General features: G+C 40.8%; 1 protein-coding gene and 1 long non-coding RNA gene across 6 annotated transcripts; both read right to left on the bottom strand.

Annotated features, from left to right (window-relative positions):
- Positions 1-688: 688 nt before the first annotated feature.
- On the bottom strand, positions 689-18989 carry camsap1a (calmodulin regulated spectrin-associated protein 1a). 5 transcript variants are annotated; one of them, XM_015043595.1, is made up of 20 exons: positions 18636-18989; positions 17981-18192; positions 12264-12526; positions 11485-11646; positions 11297-11377; positions 10614-10646; positions 9456-9597; positions 8500-8639; positions 7751-7847; positions 7453-7579; positions 6956-7038; positions 6442-6526; positions 4094-6308; positions 3287-3423; positions 2961-3169; positions 2752-2814; positions 2386-2473; positions 2170-2291; positions 1464-1582; positions 689-1356 (listed from the first exon to the last, which is right to left on the bottom strand). In XM_015043595.1, the coding sequence occupies exons 2-20, from the start codon at positions 18189-18191 to the stop codon at positions 1066-1068; spliced, it is 4668 nt and encodes a 1555-aa protein (XP_014899081.1). In that variant the 5' UTR covers position 18192; positions 18636-18989; the 3' UTR covers positions 689-1065. The 5 variants fall into 5 exon arrangements, with proteins under 5 accessions (XP_014899081.1, XP_014899082.1, XP_014899084.1 ...); XM_015043596.1 differs by having other exon boundaries at positions 6974-7038; XM_015043598.1 differs by lacking the exon at positions 2752-2814.
- Positions 9650-10606, bottom strand: LOC106954259 (uncharacterized). Its single transcript, XR_001426328.1, has 2 exons — positions 10474-10606; positions 9650-10396 (listed from the first exon to the last, which is right to left on the bottom strand). It is a non-coding gene; the product is annotated as an uncharacterized LOC106954259 (long non-coding RNA).
- Positions 18990-20564: the final 1575 nt, after the last annotated feature.

Genomic DNA, 20564 nt, shown 5'->3' with positions numbered 1-20564 from the left:
GGAACTGGTACAATTTTAGCAAGAAAAATGTACCTAGTTGCACTTTATTATATATCCTCAAAATAAATAAACACAAAATAAATAACTAAAATCAGACAGAACATCTCTTTAACATAATAAACTTTAAAATAGTGCCTAGGTTTTTTTTTTCTTTTTTAGTAAAAAGAACTTGTACGTAATGTACAGAAAACACTGTTCAAAAATGTACAAAATGCAGCAAACAAATATATCAAATATAGTGCAGGTTTTTTTCCAAACAATATACTAACACTGACAACTGGTCATTAGCAGGTAATAGCTGTGCCACGTAATAACATGTAATAACAACGTATGAGCAGCAAACAGCTTTGCGACATAACTTTGTTGTTTTGATTAATGGATTATGTAGTTAATGAATTATCACACACAAATGGTATTAGCTTAATGCAGTCCAAAAAATACTTCATGTGTAGGATGGATAGTAGAATGTTTCCCTTACTTGACAACAGAAAATAGGTCCAAATTAAAATAAATAGAAATAAATTAATAGTTAAGATTTAAAGCATAATTATCAGATCGATGAACCCTATCCCACCAATCATTCACACCTCCAAACACACTAAACTGGACAAATACCACCATTTATCCTGTACATACACTCAAAGTACCTTCAAAGTTCCTTCTTTATAAAAGCAGATACAGTCTCGCGGAATCTCAGTAGATTTTTTTTATTTTGCTTTTTTTTTAATGCGAAGCTGAGCCAGCAAACTTTGACGACTTGCCTCGGTTCATCACAGCCTGCCGTAAGCTGCACTTTGTGTCGGTGGCATGTTTACTTCTGGAAGGAGATTCAGCGGGATAAGACTTGGTGACTTCGGGTTATGATGAAATTAAATTATCAAAGTGTGTGACATGCATAAGAACCGGGTAATAAAATGAAGACCGCGAGTAGGTGAGTTGGTACTCACACTGCCACAGACCATCTAGCTCTCTCTCTCTCTAAATCTCGTCAGTCTTCTCCAAGATGTTTGGGTCCTGCCCAACTGTAGCTTATTAAACACAGACGGTAAAGTGTGCAAGTCCCGCTCATTTTCTGCGAGCGCTCCCTGGTCTCCTGATCTGCCACAGGTGATTTTGGATGGTCAGAGCGTCCACGCTAACGGACACGGTCTTGGCGGGGATCACGGTGAACTGCTTGCGGTCTGAGTTGTACTTGTACAGCTTGTCGATCATCTTTTGAGTGATGGCGCGCGGCCCAATGCCCGTGTACTTGACAATCACCTCGGTGTCTGGTGAGTACGTGTAAATGGCGCGGAACTGACACCCGCCGTCGCGGAAGAGGATGAACAGGTGGTTGGATTCACACTTTTCCAACTCCTGGGAAACACAAACGAGAGTTTCAGTCTGGGAACACAACGAAATGCATGAAGATCACAAAAGTTTTATGTGCGCAGCTTGGACTGATTCCAGGAGATTTCACTGACCTCAAGGGTGACATTTTTCTGGACCTCGTTAACTTTTCCAGCCAGGCAGCAGTGGGCGATGGCATTGATGATGATTGGCTTATTGGATTTTGAGCTAGGCTCCTTGAAGAGTTTAGGACCTTTAAGAAACAAAATGTTATTATTTATTTATTTTTTTTTTTTAAGTTTGTACTTCAAGATGTCCTCCATAATTTGGATCACACATTTGACATAAATGTAAACGTTTGTGTCGGTAGCTGATAAACTGGGACCAAAATACTGAGATACAGTGACTGCTGTTTTTGTAATGCTAGCTGTGCTAATTGGGCAAATTGCTAAGTAAAAATCCTAAAGACAGATTACAACATTATTAATTATTTTTGTAGTTTTTAAAATATTAGATGAGTCCAATTTTCCAGTCACTTCTCTCTAACACAGCAGTGTGTTAGAGAGGAAGCCTACAGAAAATTGCTCTTCTTTCTCATTTTGTTCCATCATTGGGACAAAAAGCTTCACTGAGAGTACATTTAAATCTCCCATTCACTGTGACCTTATGTACCACCTAATGTCCAATCAACATGTAAGAGGGATATCGGATGGTGCTCATAGCAACCAAATCTCTCACCAGTAGAATCAATGGTAATGAATAATTACTTTCCAGGAGTCTTATGCGTCTTTTCTTTTACTTGTCAGCATAATCCTTCTGGATTTCTGCATTTCTGCTCACCGTTGTACTCCACTGAAGTGACGGATGAGGCTATGGAGACGTTCTCCCAGTCCCGATCCATGTTCCTGCTGGAAGCTCTGCTCAACATGGGGAACGAATCCACAGAGCACACAGATGCAGCCCTTGTTGACACGTTAAACACAAGTCAGTCGGATAAGCACAAGGATACGCAAGGTTCAGAATCTGAGCAGTGAATTGTCAAGCGCAAGTTCTCACCTGTTTGAGTCTGCCCCGCCAGAGATGACGCTGTCTGCATCCGTTGCTAGGGAAAGTGTTGATCCACGATGACTGAAGCTTAAGTCAGCTAAAAAGAGGGAGAGAAGGTAGCATCAGTGTATTTTACAGTTCACATTTGATTGGCCCCATTCTGATCCTACCGAACAGTTACAACAAGTAGTCACTTTGATACAGCAGATAAGATTCACCAAATACTAGTATTCATTAAAAAGTATATATAAAGCATATATACATATATGAACATATAGTTTAAATAGTGTGTTTTTTGTTTTGTTTTGTTCATTTTTGCTTAATAAGCTGTACATGCTTGTTTGACATGATGCAGAGCAGGTTAGAGACATTCACCTCCCCTGCTGGCTGCTCCTGAACTCTGGTTTTTCATTAACATAGAGACCTTCAGAGAATCACCTGCGTGACACACATGCATGCACATATTTACGGGGGGACACAGCAAGCACACAGGACACTAAAGTCAACCAAAGTCATAATTAAACAAACATCTAAACAAATCAAGACAACATAGAACACGTTGTAAGCCCCAACGATGGTCTTACGTGTGGTGGATCCTTTGGGGAGGCTGCTGGAATATCCCCGGTGCATTGATTTGGGTCTGTTCCCGCGGGGTTTGGTCTTGGTGCGGGGCTTGACCAGACCCTGCTCTTCCATAAGGGCTTCCTGCTTCCGCCGCAGATACTCCTGTTTAATAAGCTCTCGACGGGCCTTCTCCTCCTCCTTACGAATGCGGTCCTCCTCCGCCTTACGCCTTGAATAAACATCGCAACAGTTAAGGCTTCCCATTTTATTTATTTTTTTTTCGTGAAAACAATCCAAGTGCAAGCTACGTTATTTTTCTTGTGCACGAGTCTGGGCCAGAACGTACCGGGCTTCGTCACGTTTGATCTCGCTCTCTGCTTCTTGCTGCTGTTTCCGGAGTCTCGCCTCCTCAGCTTTGCGCTGCTGTTTGAGGAGGAAGGCAGCGCGGCGTTTTGCCATTTCATCCTCTGCCTTCTCATCATCCTGAAAAATTTGAAATACAGTGCTGTGCCTTGAGAAGTTATCTTTTTTCCCTTGACCCTTTCCCCATTTTATCATGTCACATGTTCATGTGATAGAACAATATAAAATGGCTCTGGAAGTGGAAGGAAAATGACACAGTTTTAGCAATTGTTTAAGTATAAAAATTGTAAAAGTGTGATGTGTATTTATATTCAGTGCGTTTCTGTCTATATATCCATTACACTTAAAATTTAGTGCAACTAACAGACTTCAGATGCGAGTTAATAAGGCATTTGCTTTGTGTAATTTATTCTCAGCATAAAATCATCTATATCTGTTGGCCTAGTCGAAGGCCATGGCCTAAATTAAGAATGCAAAGAAGAACAATTAAATCTCCTCTCTCTAGATGTGCAGACATGCTCCAAAACACTTATAATTAAGTATGCCTCTACCCAGTACTAACTCATGGTAACTGAATATAAATGCACACAATTCATTCAAAGTTTATTTTTGAAAACCTTGTTTCCGATTCTTTCTACATCACATGCATTACATGTGATGCTTTACCACAATATTCCTAATGCATGTTTGTAGTTACAAATGAACTATAGTCTTTTTGCTCATCTGTGAAGACGAGGCTCTGTACATGTCATTGCTCCAGACACGCAAAAGCAACAACTTTTGGATTTACCTTAAAAAAGAAGCCCAGCCCTCCTTTCTGCTCTCCTTCTGCTGTGCTGTCTGTGATATCTGCACCACCGTCCTCCACTGGATCCTTGAGCTCTGACAGGTCGACCTCGATCAGCTGACTCTTGACCCTGCCGCTCTCATCGACGTCGACGTTCTGTTTGTTGCAGTTGGTGGTTAGTTCCTCCTCTTGCCCTGCATCCTGTGATGCAGATTCAGACGTCTTGGTAACAACTGTCGAGTCTTGCGATTTCAGTTTGTCTGACAACTGCACATCTCTGTCCCCGTTGCTTTCATGGACTCTGAAGGTAGAGTTCCTCTGAACTCCAGCTGTCTCCAGTTCTCCATCGTTACATCCTCTCGAAGGAGTGTTACTCCCTGGGATTGGGTCGGTGGACTTGGTTAGGGCAGACTTCTTATTTGCTTTATTTTGTTTGCGTTCTGCCGCTTTGCTGCGCTGGCTGGAGCTGAGTTTGGGGGGACGGCGAAAAGGCACCGAACTGCTGCCGCCGATATCTACAAAGTGAACTGCAAAGGATCTTGAGTCTGAGGTAGAGGATACTGTTTGGGGTGTGGTGGGGTCGATCCCAGAGTCTGTGCTTTTCTCCGTTTGTGCATGGTCTGGTGGTGAGGCAACACTTTGCTTCATTAGAAAATCTTGCTGAAGGGAAAGCTGCATCATCTGTTGCTGGATGGAGCTAATAGCTTGATTGAGCAGGTCTAAGGAGTTTGAACATTCGTTGAAATCCGGTCCAGCGCTATTATCCTGGGTAAGGGTGTTCCAGCTGTTGTCTCTGGTCATTGTCCACCCGTCTGTTTGACTTTTCAGGGAATCGAGACAGGAATCGTCTTTACAAGCTTGGGTCTTTGCTTTCCTCCTCTCTGCAGCTGTTGATCCAGAAGAGTCAAGGGAGTGTTTCACAGGTAAAGGAAGTGTGTCGCTCTTCCCTCCACCCATTTTAACAATGTTCAAAAATGCAGCTTTCCCAAGCTTCAGTCTCTGCTTAGCATTCAGGGCTTCCATCTTCTTCTTCTGATATTCTATTGCACGCCTCTGCTCTTCCAGCTGCATGTGAAGCTGTAGCAGCTGTGAAGGCACAACCGGACCAGCCGTTACATTCTTCCCCAACATGGTGCTAGTCTCCTTCGCATGCCACTGAGGGGGAACCTCTGAACCATCCGGCGTAGTCTTTTGGGAGCTGCTCGTACTTGAGCATCCATCACGAAGGCCAAGTTTAAGCAGCTTTCTCTCTGCAAAGCTGGTCATCTTGATCCCCGCACTCCCCGAAGCACTGCAGCTGCTTGCCCACGACACAGTGCTGGGACAAGGACTTGAACGTCCGCTTGCATCTTCCTTATCCTCATGCTCGCTTACCTTCAAGTCTTCTCGAAGCTTTGCTGACTCAACTTCTCCGTCTCCAAATTCAGCTATGTAGCCCTCGACTAAACGATTCCCCCTCAGCGTCTTCTCCAGCTCTGTCTGATCGTCCTCATCATCTTCCTCAAGGTCTGCAATATCTGAATCAGAGTCATGCCCTGCCTCTGTCGCTGTGGTGTGTGGAGTCTTCTCTGGTTCGACAGCCAGGTGAAGAAAAAAGCCTGGAGGCTCTGAGCTACCAACTGGCCCGTCAGTATGGGGTCTGGAAGAACTGAGAACTGAATCAACCACACAGTGTTTCTTTTTTGAGGAGGAAGGGATATTTTCAGTTCTTGTTTTGGCAGCCACCGCCCTGCTGCGACTCTCCCCACTTTCCTCCTGCTTGTTCAGCAATATTCCCTTCTCCTTGGCTGGCTTAGGGGTAGTTGGCATCAAAGGCTCCAGATAGTAGCCGTCTGTCTGACGGTCGAGAGCAAAGGGGCTCACATCGTGACGGAAAACATCGGAATCCCTGGCGGACGATGGTAGTTTCTGCGCTTCCAGCTCATCCTGCTCCATGTCGCTGCCAATTCGGTGTCGAGGAAAAGCAGATGGGTGAATAACAGAAACCAGTTCCTCCTCCTCGATTTCCTCCTCTTCGTCTTCTACGCGCATGTGACAGAGCAGACTTTGGCCACTGAGTCGGTGCTGAGGCAGACTGGACCCCAGCATGTGTTTGGGGGTTATGCTCACGATGTTAGAGGTCAGGCTGTCCTTGCTTATGGTGCGAGCGAGGCTAAGGCTGTCTGCATTGTCCTCCTTGGCAAAATGCACAGCATACGGCACTGGTTGGGACACAGGTCTAACAGAGTAGAGGGACACCATGAGTTTTACAGGCAACTGTCGAACAACTGAATTTGTACACCCACCTCTACTGCTGCCACAAACTGAGAGCTGCTTTTATCAGATGTAAACAGAAGTAATCATAACCTCACCTGGTCCTTCTTTCTGGCCACGCCACTACTGAATCCTGGCATTGTCCATCTGTTCGCGCCGTCGAGTTTGACCTTTTCCTCAAGTCTGTGAGGAGCAAATATTAGTCATATACAAGGAATTATTTGACAAATCTGCAAAATCTATAGCAAATCATTTTAAATTTAAAGTCTGGGATCTTCAAACAAACTCACGCCACTTTTCATACAAGTAATAACTAGTTAGCAGTGAATACAAAGGAACGGAAGAAAGACACGTTGAAGACTATCGGGTTCTCATGACCCATTTTTATTCTCACTCAGGAGTAAAACCAAGATGCAGTTCCTCCATGAAATATTATGACCACCAGAATTTTTTCCGAGTTTATCACCTTGCAACCAAAAACTTTTATATACTTTAATAGTGTGGTATGAGAAGGATCAGTGCTAAGCAGCGGGCAATTGTAAGAAAGATACAGTACTTGTCCCCAAGAGTCTACAATTATTAGAATATGTGCACCAATATGATTTGTACCACCTGAAGTGCTCTTCTCACCCAAGTTTTGTTGTCTCTGTCTCAGTGGCAGTAATGAATGAGATGGACTAGAGGTTGATGTGGCGCTGAGAAAGAAAAACAGAGAAAATCAGTATTAGATTAAAATCATTTTAAATACAAGTTGTCTTAAACACATTTCTGTAGCCATAATCCTACTAATGCAACATCTGCTTACACACAGACTTTTGGTCCAGTTGTATTTATCATTGTATTAATGTCCTGAATAGTAATAAAGTTGCTTAGTTGTGAAGTGTATCGATAAAAAGCATCTACTGAATATGTATATTAATTGTACGTATACAGTACAAATTTGAAAGCCTATTTTTTTAGCAATAAATTAAAGATGTCACAATTTAGACAAGAACACGCAAACATCCAAATGGACCGGTTCTAGTAGAATTTCCTATACAAAAAAAAAAAAAAAAAGAAAATCCACAGGATGATACTAAATTATTATTTAAGCATTTTTGGCTTAATACCTTTGGTCATTTGTGGAGGTTGTGGTCAAGATGTCCACTGAGTATGATGAAGGCATGAAGCATTGTTTAGTGACATTTGAGGCGGGTGCATAGGACCGAGAATTCTTGGGCTGCAGCAGGGCTCTTACTAAAAAGTAACACACAAGGAAAAAAACCCAAAAACAATAAAAAAAACCCCACAAAAAGCAGTCAGAATTAATAATAAAAATAAGAGACTGCTTCGTCTTGCTTTAATCTAAATTAATTTAGTTACATAAGCTTAAGAAAATGTATTACGTAAAAAAAAAATATATTTTACCATCTTTGACATCCTGAAGGTCTCTGGGATGTACAAAGTCAGGCTTCACATTCTCAAACCACCAGAAAAGCTCAGCAATGAAGACCATAACATTGTTCTGAATGACAGAAAACATACAACGTGACTAATGTTAAGAGATACACATGGCTAGGTGTCTCAAAGTCTCTACCTTTAAATGAAACTGTTCATATTTTGTTGAAGACAGAGACAAACTGAACTTGTGCTCATTTCTCAAGACTTTCATCAATATCAGATCAGTGGACCAAAAGCAGGTGGGACATTGTAATAAGCAAAAAAAAATAACTGAAAAACATGTTCTATAGTGATAGCTTATAGGGAGAGCAGCAAAGTCTTAAGAAGACATATTTTATATCTGAAAACCAAATATTTATATCACTACATCTACGATTAGCATCCTGAAAATGACTGCATCCATCCATTTTCTATGAGACCAATGAGAGGGAGGCGGCTATTTCCAGAAGTCAAGGAATTAAAAGTGGGAAATATCCTGTTTTGTTTTTTTGTCAATTTGTCTAAGTGCAACACAGAAATGTGCAGCACATACAACAATGTGCACATACACAAACCTAAAGCTAATGTAAAGTGGCCAGTCAATCTAATGAGCCCGCAGACGGCACATGGAAAACATAGAAACTATAAACTGGAAGGACTCAGTTAGGACTCAGCAGTGCCAACATCTGTGTGTCAGTGCAGCCCAAAACAACTCCAAAGAAACCTTTTCTGTTTACCTTCAACACAGGTGGTGAGTAGAGCAGATCCTCCGGGTTCAGGAAGAAGCACTCGTTCAAATACTCATTAGAAAACTCCTTCAGCAGCTGGATGTTGTACATGCTGTCTGCTATGGAGGGAACCTCCTTCAAGCAGATATCTGCACTCAACACAACACTAATTGTTAATAACAAATGGCCTATTTTTTAAGACAGTGTTTCTTTTTTTTTTATTTCAGACATTTGCATTTTGGAAGATGCTCTTATGTCATATGTTGTGGGATTCATCATCCTGGGTTTTTTGGGTTAGGGTTTTCTTTTGTGTTTGGATTTTGAACATTTTCTTATGATTTATGTTCAATAGTTCTTAGCACATTCAGTTAATTTCCTTGTGTTCATTATTGCGAGTGTGTGGGTGTGAAATTTGCTACTGACCCAAGAGGATTCAAAGTTAGATATTAGCTATAAGTGAACTATAGGATCAAAGTAGAGGAAGAGAAAAAAAATTCTAAGATATTTATAAGGAAACTGTTCTGTACGAGCATGTTGGATGTTTATTAGGTGTTCTACAACACAAAGCTAAAGTTCAGTGGACGCCTGGTCATTTCACTGTTTTGATAATTTTGCACTTCTGTGTCTGATTTTCTATCAACTCTTAATCATTTCATTTTTTATTTTAAATTAATGATGGCATATTTTAGAGCGACTCTTATCTTACATGGCGTGATGACGCCTCTGCTAATAAACAAATTAGTTTATCACTACTCATAGCAAAAGAACTGAAATAACAAAAAATATATATATGATAGGTTTAAAAGATAAATTGTAATCAGCTCTGATCAGTATCAGCAGAACATCAGCAATAAATCTGATTGATTGATCTACTTTATTCTTAAGGGAAGATTTTAAATCTTGAAAATCGAGAAAAGGAAAAACTTAAAAAAAAAAATAAAAAAAAATAAAACAACTTCTCTAACCTTCGAGTTTAACGACTTCTGGGCAATAGAAGTGGATCACAGCAAGCAGGGCTGTGCCGTCGCTCACATCCTTCGATATGTCTTCCACCAAGGGGAAGTGCTGAAGAGTGCGACCTGAAAGATGATCTCTGCGGTACCGCACCTACGGAGCAGGACAGCATCCATGTTTACAAAATGAACACGAGCTTATTTGATCAATCAGAAAGCCACATACACACTTGTCACACACAGACACAATACGTCTAACTTTGTGAATACTCCTCTGCCTCACTTTAACATGCATACTGTGCAGCAGATGTCCGAAAGTGGTTCTGACTACTTTATGGTATTCATATAATTTACATTGTATCAAATCAGCTGCCTTGTGTATCTGTTATTTTAGTGTCTGCCTTCACCTATAGGAGCTGGCATGACGTCAGCAGTATTAAGTTATAACGACGAATTGCTGAAAACAACATTTAGGGTTAATGGAGACAAAAGGGAGATTTAAGGTTAAAGTGAAACACAAAGGGGTCAGTGATGGGTACGTTACCACACGAGAGAACTCCACAGGCTCCAATAAACAATGGGCCAGAGCATGCCATAAATCAGGCTGGTGAGGGAAGACAGAAATCATTTGGTGGACGAAATGAAACATGGAATGAAACATGCAGTGTGTGGATATGCGGAGCAATCTGAAACTGTGCTTTATGCATGCTGCTTGACAGTATCGATGTGCTTGAAGTGAACTGAAGTTCCTCTCTGTGAGAATATTTTAACAGGGGCAGATGTCTGTAGAAGGAATAGCTAGAGTTTCAAAATTTCAAAATGAAACTGCTTTCCCAACAGGAAAAGCAGTTTCATGCGTTGGTTGTTTCTTGTTTTGCCACTAGGTGGCACATGGTATTTCTCCCTGTGCATACCACAGTGTTTCTATGAAGGTGTTTCATTCATTATGCTTTCTTCTTCTTCTTCTTTCTTCTTCTTCTTCTTCTTCTTCTTCTTCTTCTTCTTCTTCTTCTTCTTCTTCTTCTTCTACTTCTTCTTCTTCTTAACTCTCTTCAAAGCTTATTTTAATGTAACTTTCCTAGCATGTGTCCAAGTGTGAAACATACGTACACAACTGCATTCAACTCTGACACACGTACAAACACGAGGATAGCAAACGTTTACACTTACAGGTACAAGCTTCCAGTACCATTTGGAGGGAGACTAGTTTCCGAGAGGCACACAGGGAGGAAGGTTAATGGGACACAAACAGGGAGAGCAGCAGACAAGTAAAGGGTCAGATACAGGAACACTGAATCAGAACTACCTCCTGGTAGACAGGAGATAGGTCTGATAGGAATGGATATGGAAAAGGGTTAGGCTGAAACACATCACAAACAATGTCATTTTTAAGTACAGTTAACAACAAATATTGCATCAACTCTCAACAAACTAGAAAAAGAAATGCATAAGTTAATTTCTGCAATTCAAAACTTTGTAATAGTTCAAGTTCATGATAGATTTCACATGTTTATTTCTGGCAATTATCACTAGCAGCTAATCTCAAATTCAGCTTCACTTGTATGTGCCTGCCTGTAAGCTGAAAGTATTTTATAGAAAGTGGCTAAGTGTGGCATATGGGATTTTGTCATAAAGAAACACACAAGAAAAACAGAATAAAAGCACAACAGGGGGGATCACACACTGACACAAGTGTCCACAAACAGGCTATGACAGTTCACAAGGTCAACAAGACCATTACAGTCAACAAGCATAGCTACATTTAAATACACACCCAACTACATTTGGTGTGTGTTTAACACACCAAGCCTTTTAAGCGCTTCGGTGAGATGGAAGCACAGAGAATCGTGTACCTTGTGGTGGCTGGGTGACTCCAGAAAGTGCTGCTTCACTTTACACTCTTTTTCTGTCAGCTCCCTCATTTTTATGGTAATCTAATGTAAAAAAAACAAACAGACAAACAAACAAAAAAAAACTGTGTAAGTTGATATCATTTAAAGCATTCAAAAATAAAAACAGAACAGATCTGAGTGATTAAAACCTTGTTGATCCAAAGGATCATAGCCTCTTCCAGGTTGTAAGGAAGCTCTTTGGAGGCACTGATGTTTGAAAAGCGTTTGACACACGACACCACCTTCTCTACGCTGATCATTTCCACTGTGTAGGCCATCATCAGAGCATCAATGAGGTGGATGTGGGCACTCTGGGAAAAGAAAGAGATTTGGAATTTGTTTTACTTCATGATCATTGAGAATATGAAGTAGAATGACAAGGAAAGACAGAATTTTCATTTGTTTCAACTTCTAATGGCTGCCTCAGACTCTTAAGTGCCTCTATTGGAGGACAAACGCATCCATTTACTGAGCAAACATTATTCTCAGGGTTCGTTTCTCAACCAGCTTTAGATGATTATGTGTTTTCACAACTGTGGGAGATATAACTAGCATCTCCGTGGAAAGGATTCCCATTAAATAAGCATGTTGCACATTGTGCCTCATAAATATTCTTGCAAAGACTCTAAATCTGACAAAACTGTCACGTCAGATATGAAATTATTTACTGCAACATTCTAAGCTTGTATTTGTATAATGAAAGCAGCTAAAAGCCAAATGGGAAGTTTTAACATCCAGATTCTCCCCAGGCCTCCTGCTTTTGTGCTGGACTTCTCTCAGTCATGGATTAAAACATGTCTGGACAAGTTAGGTTTATAAAACGAATTCTAAAATGCTCATAATCTAATTCAGACACATCAGACCATTTTCTTAGGCTTGTTGTAGCTGCCACAGCTTTTCGCTGCAGCTTTCAGAAGGAGGCACCGACCATTTTAATGGGAGACGAGCTGAGGTCCATGTCAGACACTGGTGTGCCGTTGGTCTCCAGGACATAGATCCCTTTTCTGGACAGGGCCTGGATGACAGACTGGTGGCTTTGGAGGTAGGCGGCCTGTTCAGCAGGAAGGATGAGCCCGCACACACGGCTGTAGAGCTCTCCAGACAGCAGCAGGTAGATGAGGGGGGGCTTGATGTGCTCCTGCTCATACTGGTCGGTATAGAATGGGTCTCGAAGATCTGGAGGGATGCGATCTGGAAAACAGTCGCAATGACATGACGTTTGAATTTCTCATGTTTTTACTGCCTCCCTTATCACCATCATTCATGCAACTTTTTTTTTTTTCTTGACACGTGTTTACTAGTTGCTCATGTTACATAACCACAAAGCTTTCAGTGAACAGACTATCGAGGTATTAGACTGTCTGACGGGGGGACAAACTCAGATGCTGAACAACATGTCAGCAAGGCATGCTGTGAACCAGAGGCTTTAAGTCAATGAGTTAACGGACTTAGAGGTGATGTTTTCCTGCTTGCGGTCACAGACGTGGTGGAAGTTATTTTTATATGCCTCCAACTTGTTAATCCAGATTTAAAGCCTGCAGGACTCTCAGCATTTAGCTTCCAGCACGTTCGGTGCTGACGCAGACAGGCGGTGGCAAGAACAGGGTTGTTTTATGTTTTTATCTATTTACATTGCAAAGAAATAGAAACAAACCCACTTCTGTTATTAAAGATTCATTTGGTTTACACAGTGGGTCAGATGAGATGACCAAAAGGACTCTCATTCAATGTCACATTTAAAGTTTCAATAATTGTCAATGGAAAACCAGCAAAAAACCAGTAACCTTTTATTTTTATCATGCTTTTCAGCACGTCAAAGAGCTTGAGAGTTTTCATGTTTGCATAAATTAAGTAAAGAAAATGTTGTCATTAAGCATCTTCAGTTTTAGACTTTGAACACCAGCAGACCAGCTGCTTCCTTTTTACATTGAGCAGGAAGTGAATGCTTCCTAAATTGAGACTTACTAGATTTTACTGCTCTTATTTGATCAGCTTTAGATCCAACCTAAGTGAAATGTACAGATAAGGAATACAATCCAAAGTCTTATTAAACATTTTTGTAGATAAGCGGTCTCCAAAGTTAACTTCTTGTGCTGCAACATCTACCAGGAAAAATATTGGTCAGATTAAAAAAAAAATAATAATAAATAAAGTAAATAAAAAAGCTTAAATAGGACAATAACTGTTATTAGCACTGTAAAACAGGATGAAAAGGGGTTCACAAAGCGATGCAATTCTAATTTTTTGCACCACATTCACAATGATTGCACTAAACACATGGCGATGCAATCACTCCCATAAAATCATTTTGTAATAGTCCTTTTGTTTCGTTTAACCAAGAGCCTAACCATGAACAAGCATGGCAAATAAGCTTCGGCTCTGTATGAATAAAGTGGATAATATTTGGTAGTACTCAACACACAAGCTAAATAGCCAAACTAAATAACCAAAAGAGGGCAGAGCCTTATGAAAAGTAAATAAACAGCAAGACTGGATCTGAACAGCAGAACTCTGTGAAGACTCAGCTGTGCGTTTCACATCCTGCTGCGTGCTTCACATGGTCTACACCACAATTTCTTCCTCACTCAGTGCTGAAGTCAGTATGTGTGCGTGAGCATCCGAGATCATGTATGAAACTGCTCTTTGCACACTACATCACGTCGGATTAAATCTCTCTAGTTTTGCCCCCGCTCCTCCTAAACACGCACCACTCTCTGTCCTGACTCTCCCTCGTCCTCAGCTGCCTTGAATGTCCCCTTGTCCTTCCTGGTTGCCGTGGTGATGGGTAATGAGACGGGAAATGCCAGGATGGCTAATGGTGGGGGCTGGGATGCTGTCCCATCTCCTGCTCATTTGATCATGTTACGGTGTGAGTGTGGAAGAGGAACTATAAGGGTTGAGGGAGAAGCTCCTCTGTAATCCTTACTGCTAATGCTTCGTCGATATTATCCACCTGATCTAAGCATCACAGCCCACCCTGGTGAGCTTGTGTGAGACTGTGAGGGGAATTAAGAAAGGTTGTCTGTGTGTGGGTTTATACGGGGAAAGGCTTTGTTCCTATTCAGGTGCTCTGTCAGACAGGATGCAAGGATCTTGCTGACAGACGATGCAGGGCTTTCAGACTCTGGGCAATGCAGCAGAAAGATGCGGCTCTTCATTTCCAGTAATAACGCTATAGTGGAGGTACTTACTGAAGAGCATGAGCTGAGAAAACAAAATCTTTACGATGCACGCATGGATACACCTGGGAGTCTTACCTAACAGAAAACAGTGGAAGGTGTAAAGTCAGGCTGGCAGCTTTTTCAGTTTGGACCAAGCCTTCAGTGTAGATCAGGACAAAAGGGGATTTTTATTCCCAAAAGTACTCCTTTAGTAGCTCTGGTACACTGTGTGTGATTTCATATGTCTATCATGTTCGAAATAAATAAATCTGAGTCTGAATTTAAATGGTCATTGCACTCTGACTTAAAATCAGCAGGATTTTGCTGCTGGACATAGAAGTCTCATTCAAAAACTATTAATAAAAAAACAGTAGAATCAAAATTAGATAATAAAAAAACAAAACAATGGTGTTTATTTTACTTTCTTGGACAAAATCTAGTAAAATAAGTTTCCAGTGGTCATGAATTAGCACGTTATGAGTCTAAACAAGAAAGCTTTGTTGAGCAGAACACAAGCCTTCAGGTCCAATCCCATTAAACACTTAAGCATGTGACTGGCTGACTCTGACTTTCACACCAGCTTAAAGACAACACAGTCCTCCCAGCACCACTGCGTTTGTGTGCAAGTTTGCATTTAAAGCTGATCAAAGTGGTTTTGGTCTTCTGTCCTAAATGCGACCTTAAGAAACCAGACACATTTACACTTTTATTCAAATTAAACGAAGCCACAGGGGTTTATTTTGTTGATTTTTGTTATATACTTGGCACTACAGTGTTAATTTGCCAAGAAGAGATAAGTTATGAAATACAAAAACATTTATCTTTTATAAGATTCAGGAAACAGCTTATATAGCACAAATGAACCTCTGTGAATGTACCCTTGGTGAGAAAATTATTCTAAAAACAACATAAAAAGTCAGAACACAGTTTGCAAATGCACTCAGGAACAAAGTAATTAGCTCCTGGAGACTCAACCCATGGTGTGGTGCAACGACAACGGAAGTGTTTGACAATAATGAATGTAAAAACCTAAGAAAAACAAAGTAAAAAAGTGGCAGGATCATGTTGTGCATCTTTCAAAATGCACAACGTCCCTATCCATCTTGCCAAATTAGTTAAAAAGTTGCTAAATGCTAAGTAGAGTAGCCATCACAAAAGCCTGATCTCATGGAGCGTTTACAAGCAGATCTGAAGGGGTGTGTGGGAAGAAGGAAGTTCTACCAATTATCAATCAAAATAGAAAAAAAAATGTTTGATCTTTTTACAGTCTACATAAATACATAAAGCTTTAGTCTTCACTAGCAAGCTGTGTATTTAGGGCTCTGTCTCCTTCTCTGTGTCAAGTTGCTGAGCTGTGCAAAGCAGAACTCCAGGAGGAAAGCCCCTCATCTAGTATTGCTGAGTCACAAACCGAATGTCATAACAACTATTCTGCAATTTGAGGTCTGCCCCAGTAGCTGCTTCCAAATCCATCATTGTCTCACTGGGGTCCGTGAACAGCGCCATTCACTTTGTGCTCAGCCTCCACAGAGAGCAGGCAGTGAGTGGCACAGAAACCCACATTAAAGGAGTCATTTCCTGACATTTACTAACCAGCGTGGCCATGTGGTCATTTTTAATGTTTTAACAGACCTTAATCTGAGCCAGCAATGTTAATGATCTCTGCAGAAAAGATGCAGTCTGAGTTTTCAGTCCCTACTGGAGGTCATATAAAACCTGCATTCTTGGTATTAAAGTCTGTCATTTGAAAAAGTGCCTCCTCATTAGACTTAAAAACAAAAACTAAACTAAATTACACCCAGCTATGAGTTATGAATAGGTGCATAAACCCTTTATTTTTATTTAAAAAGTGAGCCTTAGAAGCCTTAAAAATTGCAGCATGACCCTTTCTGTTTTTGAAGACCTTTATCATTAAAAATAAAAGGTGGCCTTGGATCAGCTGACACAGGGGTACAGCTCGGATAGGTCAGCAGTCCTTCACGGGGCAAAATCACAGAGAGACGAGTGCCTACATTCACAGTAAGAGATGACATCGATTCACAGATTAACCTATGAGGCAATTTAGCCGCGGCAGGAAACCTGAGCACACAGTGGGCGTACAGACGCTGCAAAATCAGTCCAAGTCTCACCAGCAGATTCATATGAGGAAAACAAAAATAGATTTTTAAGATTTAAAAATCTCCACATAGAAACAGCACATAGTTATTGCTGAGTAATACTCATAGGGTAGTGGCTAAAGTTAGCCAGTAGCTAGTAAAACAAATCCTTAGGTAAGATCTGATTTAAAGTCTGTTTAACTATTGTTTCTTTTCTTGTTTTTATTAACTAATTAGTATTTTAGCCTGTTTAATGTCACACTGAGGTCAACTGAAGAACTATGAAGGAAAAAGTCCTTGATTTAAGAAGTTTGTACAGTGTCAAGTTTGTGATTTTTGTCCAAAAGAACAATAAATAACCCATCAAAAATGGCAAAAGATTTTAATAGAAAAGCATAGCAGCAGAGGAAGATTACACACCTACAGGTTGATTTTGTTTATTGAATTTTTCATCCCATATGATTGTTTCTTTTCATTTTAAAGCACCTACAAACAATAAACTACTACACAGACAGAACAAAGTTTTCAAATAGCATGAAGCATAATGTTAGAGAAGTATCTCAAAAGATGTGCAGCTGTAAGTGCAGCAAAAAGTGGTTGTACTAATGCATGTGTCGTAATAATAGTCAACGAAAAATGTGATGGAATTTATTTGCCAGGCTTATAGGCAGTTAGTTGCTGGTGTGGTTTATTTATTTATTTTTTAATAGTTCATTTAAACCTTTTATTATTTTGTCACATTACAACCACAAATTACAGTGTACTTTATTGGACATCCGTGTTTGATAAATGGACTTTATAAATTTGAAGTTAAATTACGATTTACCTTTTTTTTTATAAGAATCTGAAAAGTGTTGCATGCATTAGCACAACCACTTCTTGCTGCACTTACAGCCGCACATCTTTTGAGATACTTCTCTAACGGTTTTTTACATAAGGTGACTCATATGTTTGCCCCTTTTTTTTTTTTTTAAGAAAAAAAGTTTTATTTCAGTGAGATGAAATAATGAGCTTGTGAAAACATTACTTTTAAAGTCTCGACTGGATTTAAGTCTTGACTTTAACTTGGGAATTCTAGCACACATACTTGCTTTGATCGAACCTATTCGTTTGTTGTTCTACATACATGTCAAGGGTCATTCTTCTGCTGAAAGGTTAAGGATTTTGCAGCCACTATTTCCCTGAACATAGCTCCAACCATCTTCCTGTCAATCTTTAGCCAGACTCTCCAACCATATGTGGGGGAAAAAAAAAAGTATTCCCACAGGCTGGAAGACCAGACTTTTTACATATATTTCTGACAGAAAAATTACCTACTCTATTAAACAGACATATTGACTGATTTAATAAGCACCTCTCAGTAAGCAGAGAAGAAGAGAGAACCTTACTGTGACCATAGGCTTTGGCAAACAACCAGCGGAGATTTGCTTCTATTTTGGCCCTGGCGCAGTCATAGAGCTTCAGCTGTACAACCTGAGCCTCCATGCTCTCTCCTACTTCTCCTCTTCCTCCTCCGCCTCCATCATCCTCATCATCATCATCATCAGCTGCTGCTGCTGTTCTCCTCCAGGTGCTGTCCCTGCCAGCACTCACATCCATCCTGCAGGAAGAGACACAAAGATATTCCCTGCTAGTGGAGGCAAAGAGCATTACATCATCGAAGAACAAAACAAGCAGGCCCATGGTTCACCTGCTTTTGGCCATGGGACAAAATAAAACACGCCAATTCACCTTGTCTCACCTTGTCTCGCTGTCAAGTCACTTTATTCCCCTGAGCCTTTTTAATTCCGACTCTAAAGCAGTTTCTATGAATATCGGATGGTGATGTGTCGGGTTGAAAAGTCTACAAATGAGTGACAGTTTTCGTTTATAACCGATTATTTTTTTTGAAAAAATACAGCGTTACAATAAACAGCAGTTTTAACGCCAGAAACAGTAACTGATGACTATCCGAACAATACTAAGCTCGCGCTGACAGTGTGTCGGATGGCTAACCTGCGATCACAGTCATTTTAAGCAGCATTTACATAAAGAAAGACTCACTTCTAAGAGCACATTTGCGTCCTGTTCACAGCCTCAGCTTTTCGGGCAGGTGTAATGTTAAAACGTTGTCATGCTGGGCCTGGTTCCTCCAGTTAACGGTGGAATAACGGGAGACTCCTCCCTGTTCAGCGATACAAATCTCCGGCCTGTAGCTGGCGGTGGATGGTCGTTAATCCAATAATAAAAAAATCTGCGTGGGAACCATTCGGGCGTCCGTCTTCGAGGAAAATTGAAAGCGTAAACACTGGCTGCTTCATTTTGGAGCTGTCATCGCTCCGGACAGAGGAGTAACGGGTCTACCGGTGCACGGGCAGCCCTGTTTGTAGGAGCCTGTCTCTATGGGGACGGGTGTTACCGTCAATCTGCTTGCAATATACCAACTCACCAGCGGGGGGCGCTGTTGTTTTACATGCAGTGACTGCACATAAAGACAGTCGTACCTCATTTAGTGTCAATCCAACTAACTGCAGGTGTTGTTTGGGAAATGTTCCTACCAGTTCTGCAACTTTAAAGGCTGGCTACAGGTTATGAAAAGGATTTAGGTCGGATTTTGACTAAACGATTCCATTAAATGCTTCTGCTTTTGTCTAAACCAAAGTCGGTCCTCGAGAACAGTTTCCCCCTTTTCCAACAACGATCCCATCAGTCTCTACTTCAGACACGCTAGCCGATCAAAAGATGTGTCGCCTCCATCATAACGTAGAAATGAGAACAATTGGCCAAAGCGCATTTAAAACTATGGCGTCTGCTGAGTGGGGGAATGTGAAGGCGGAAGAAACAAATAATGAAAAATGAAGAAGAAAGGAGAAGCACACTCTACATGTCTGCGGTGGAATTTTGAGAGCAAGACCTGAACGATGGCTCATCATGTGTGTCATGCATAATTGCTTTTAGTTATGTTCCTATGGAAACTGTGATGATCTTTCGGCCTGGCAAAAAGGGATGTTTCATCACCTTTGCCTCCTCAGGTTTTGGCTCACCACTATGGAGTTTGGATGCAGTGAGAGGCCCACAGGGGACCGAGTTGTTTGGGCTTCACAGGACAAACCACACAGCTCAGGAGAAATGGGGACTGCAGGAGCTTCATTTTAAGAAAATGTTGAAAGCAAAGAAAAGAGAACGGACAGACATTGGCTTGTATGTGTGGATTAAAGTATCATGAAGGGCAAATTCACCTTGTCTGATGAAAAAAATACTTTTTTTATACAGATGCTTGGCTAACACCACAATAAAAAGTATATTTATGTCTATAGCAAACTTTTATTATATATGTCATACAGCTACAAAACAACATTAATGCCATAATAAAACAGTGTGCTTCGCTGCAGTCACACTTAGTAGCTGTAATTGGTGGCGTGTGCTTTGGAGTTTCTGTACTGATTAATTTTTTGCGAAGTGATAAAAGCTGGTAGCTCTTGCATTGTTACAGAATAGAGCTGTATTTCCCTCAGTCCGCTGGCTGCAATGAGTTTATGATACTGTAGGAGCCATTTATCCTTTCTGGTATTTTTCGCCACCAGGGGGCGTATTTAATTATGAGTTCTGAGTGTCTGATGGGGGGGATGGGTTATTTAAGGTCAACCATCATTCTGTTCAGGTGTTGTTAATGGGCGGAGGCAAACAGTTTTCTACTGTGCTTGGTTTTTGGATGTATGTCGAATTTATGTGGATCTTAAGGAAAACAGTAAGACAATGGACATTGTACTGGAAATAAATGACTTAACTTTATATCAAACGGAAGATCGGCATGCTGAATCTTAATTGAGCGCACGTAAAACCAATGCCTTTCAACAACAACAACCAGTAGCCTAAAATATAGGATTTTAGCCGCTACATTTAGGTAGAAAACTGCCTCGTTCGGAAGATCCACCGATCCTTCTGCATTGGGATTCCCCGTAGCCGTAAAGTAACGGCACAGAACCAGGCTAT

The sequence above is a fragment of the Poecilia latipinna genome, unplaced genomic scaffold, assembly GCF_001443285.1.
Source record: "Poecilia latipinna isolate Pla-1442-1.1 unplaced genomic scaffold, P_latipinna-1.0 Scaffold642, whole genome shotgun sequence".
In the NCBI taxonomy this organism is placed as follows: Eukaryota; Metazoa; Chordata; class Actinopteri; order Cyprinodontiformes; family Poeciliidae; genus Poecilia; species Poecilia latipinna.
The sequence above is the reverse complement of the archived record's forward strand: the minus strand, read 5'-3'. Positions and strand labels throughout refer to the sequence as shown.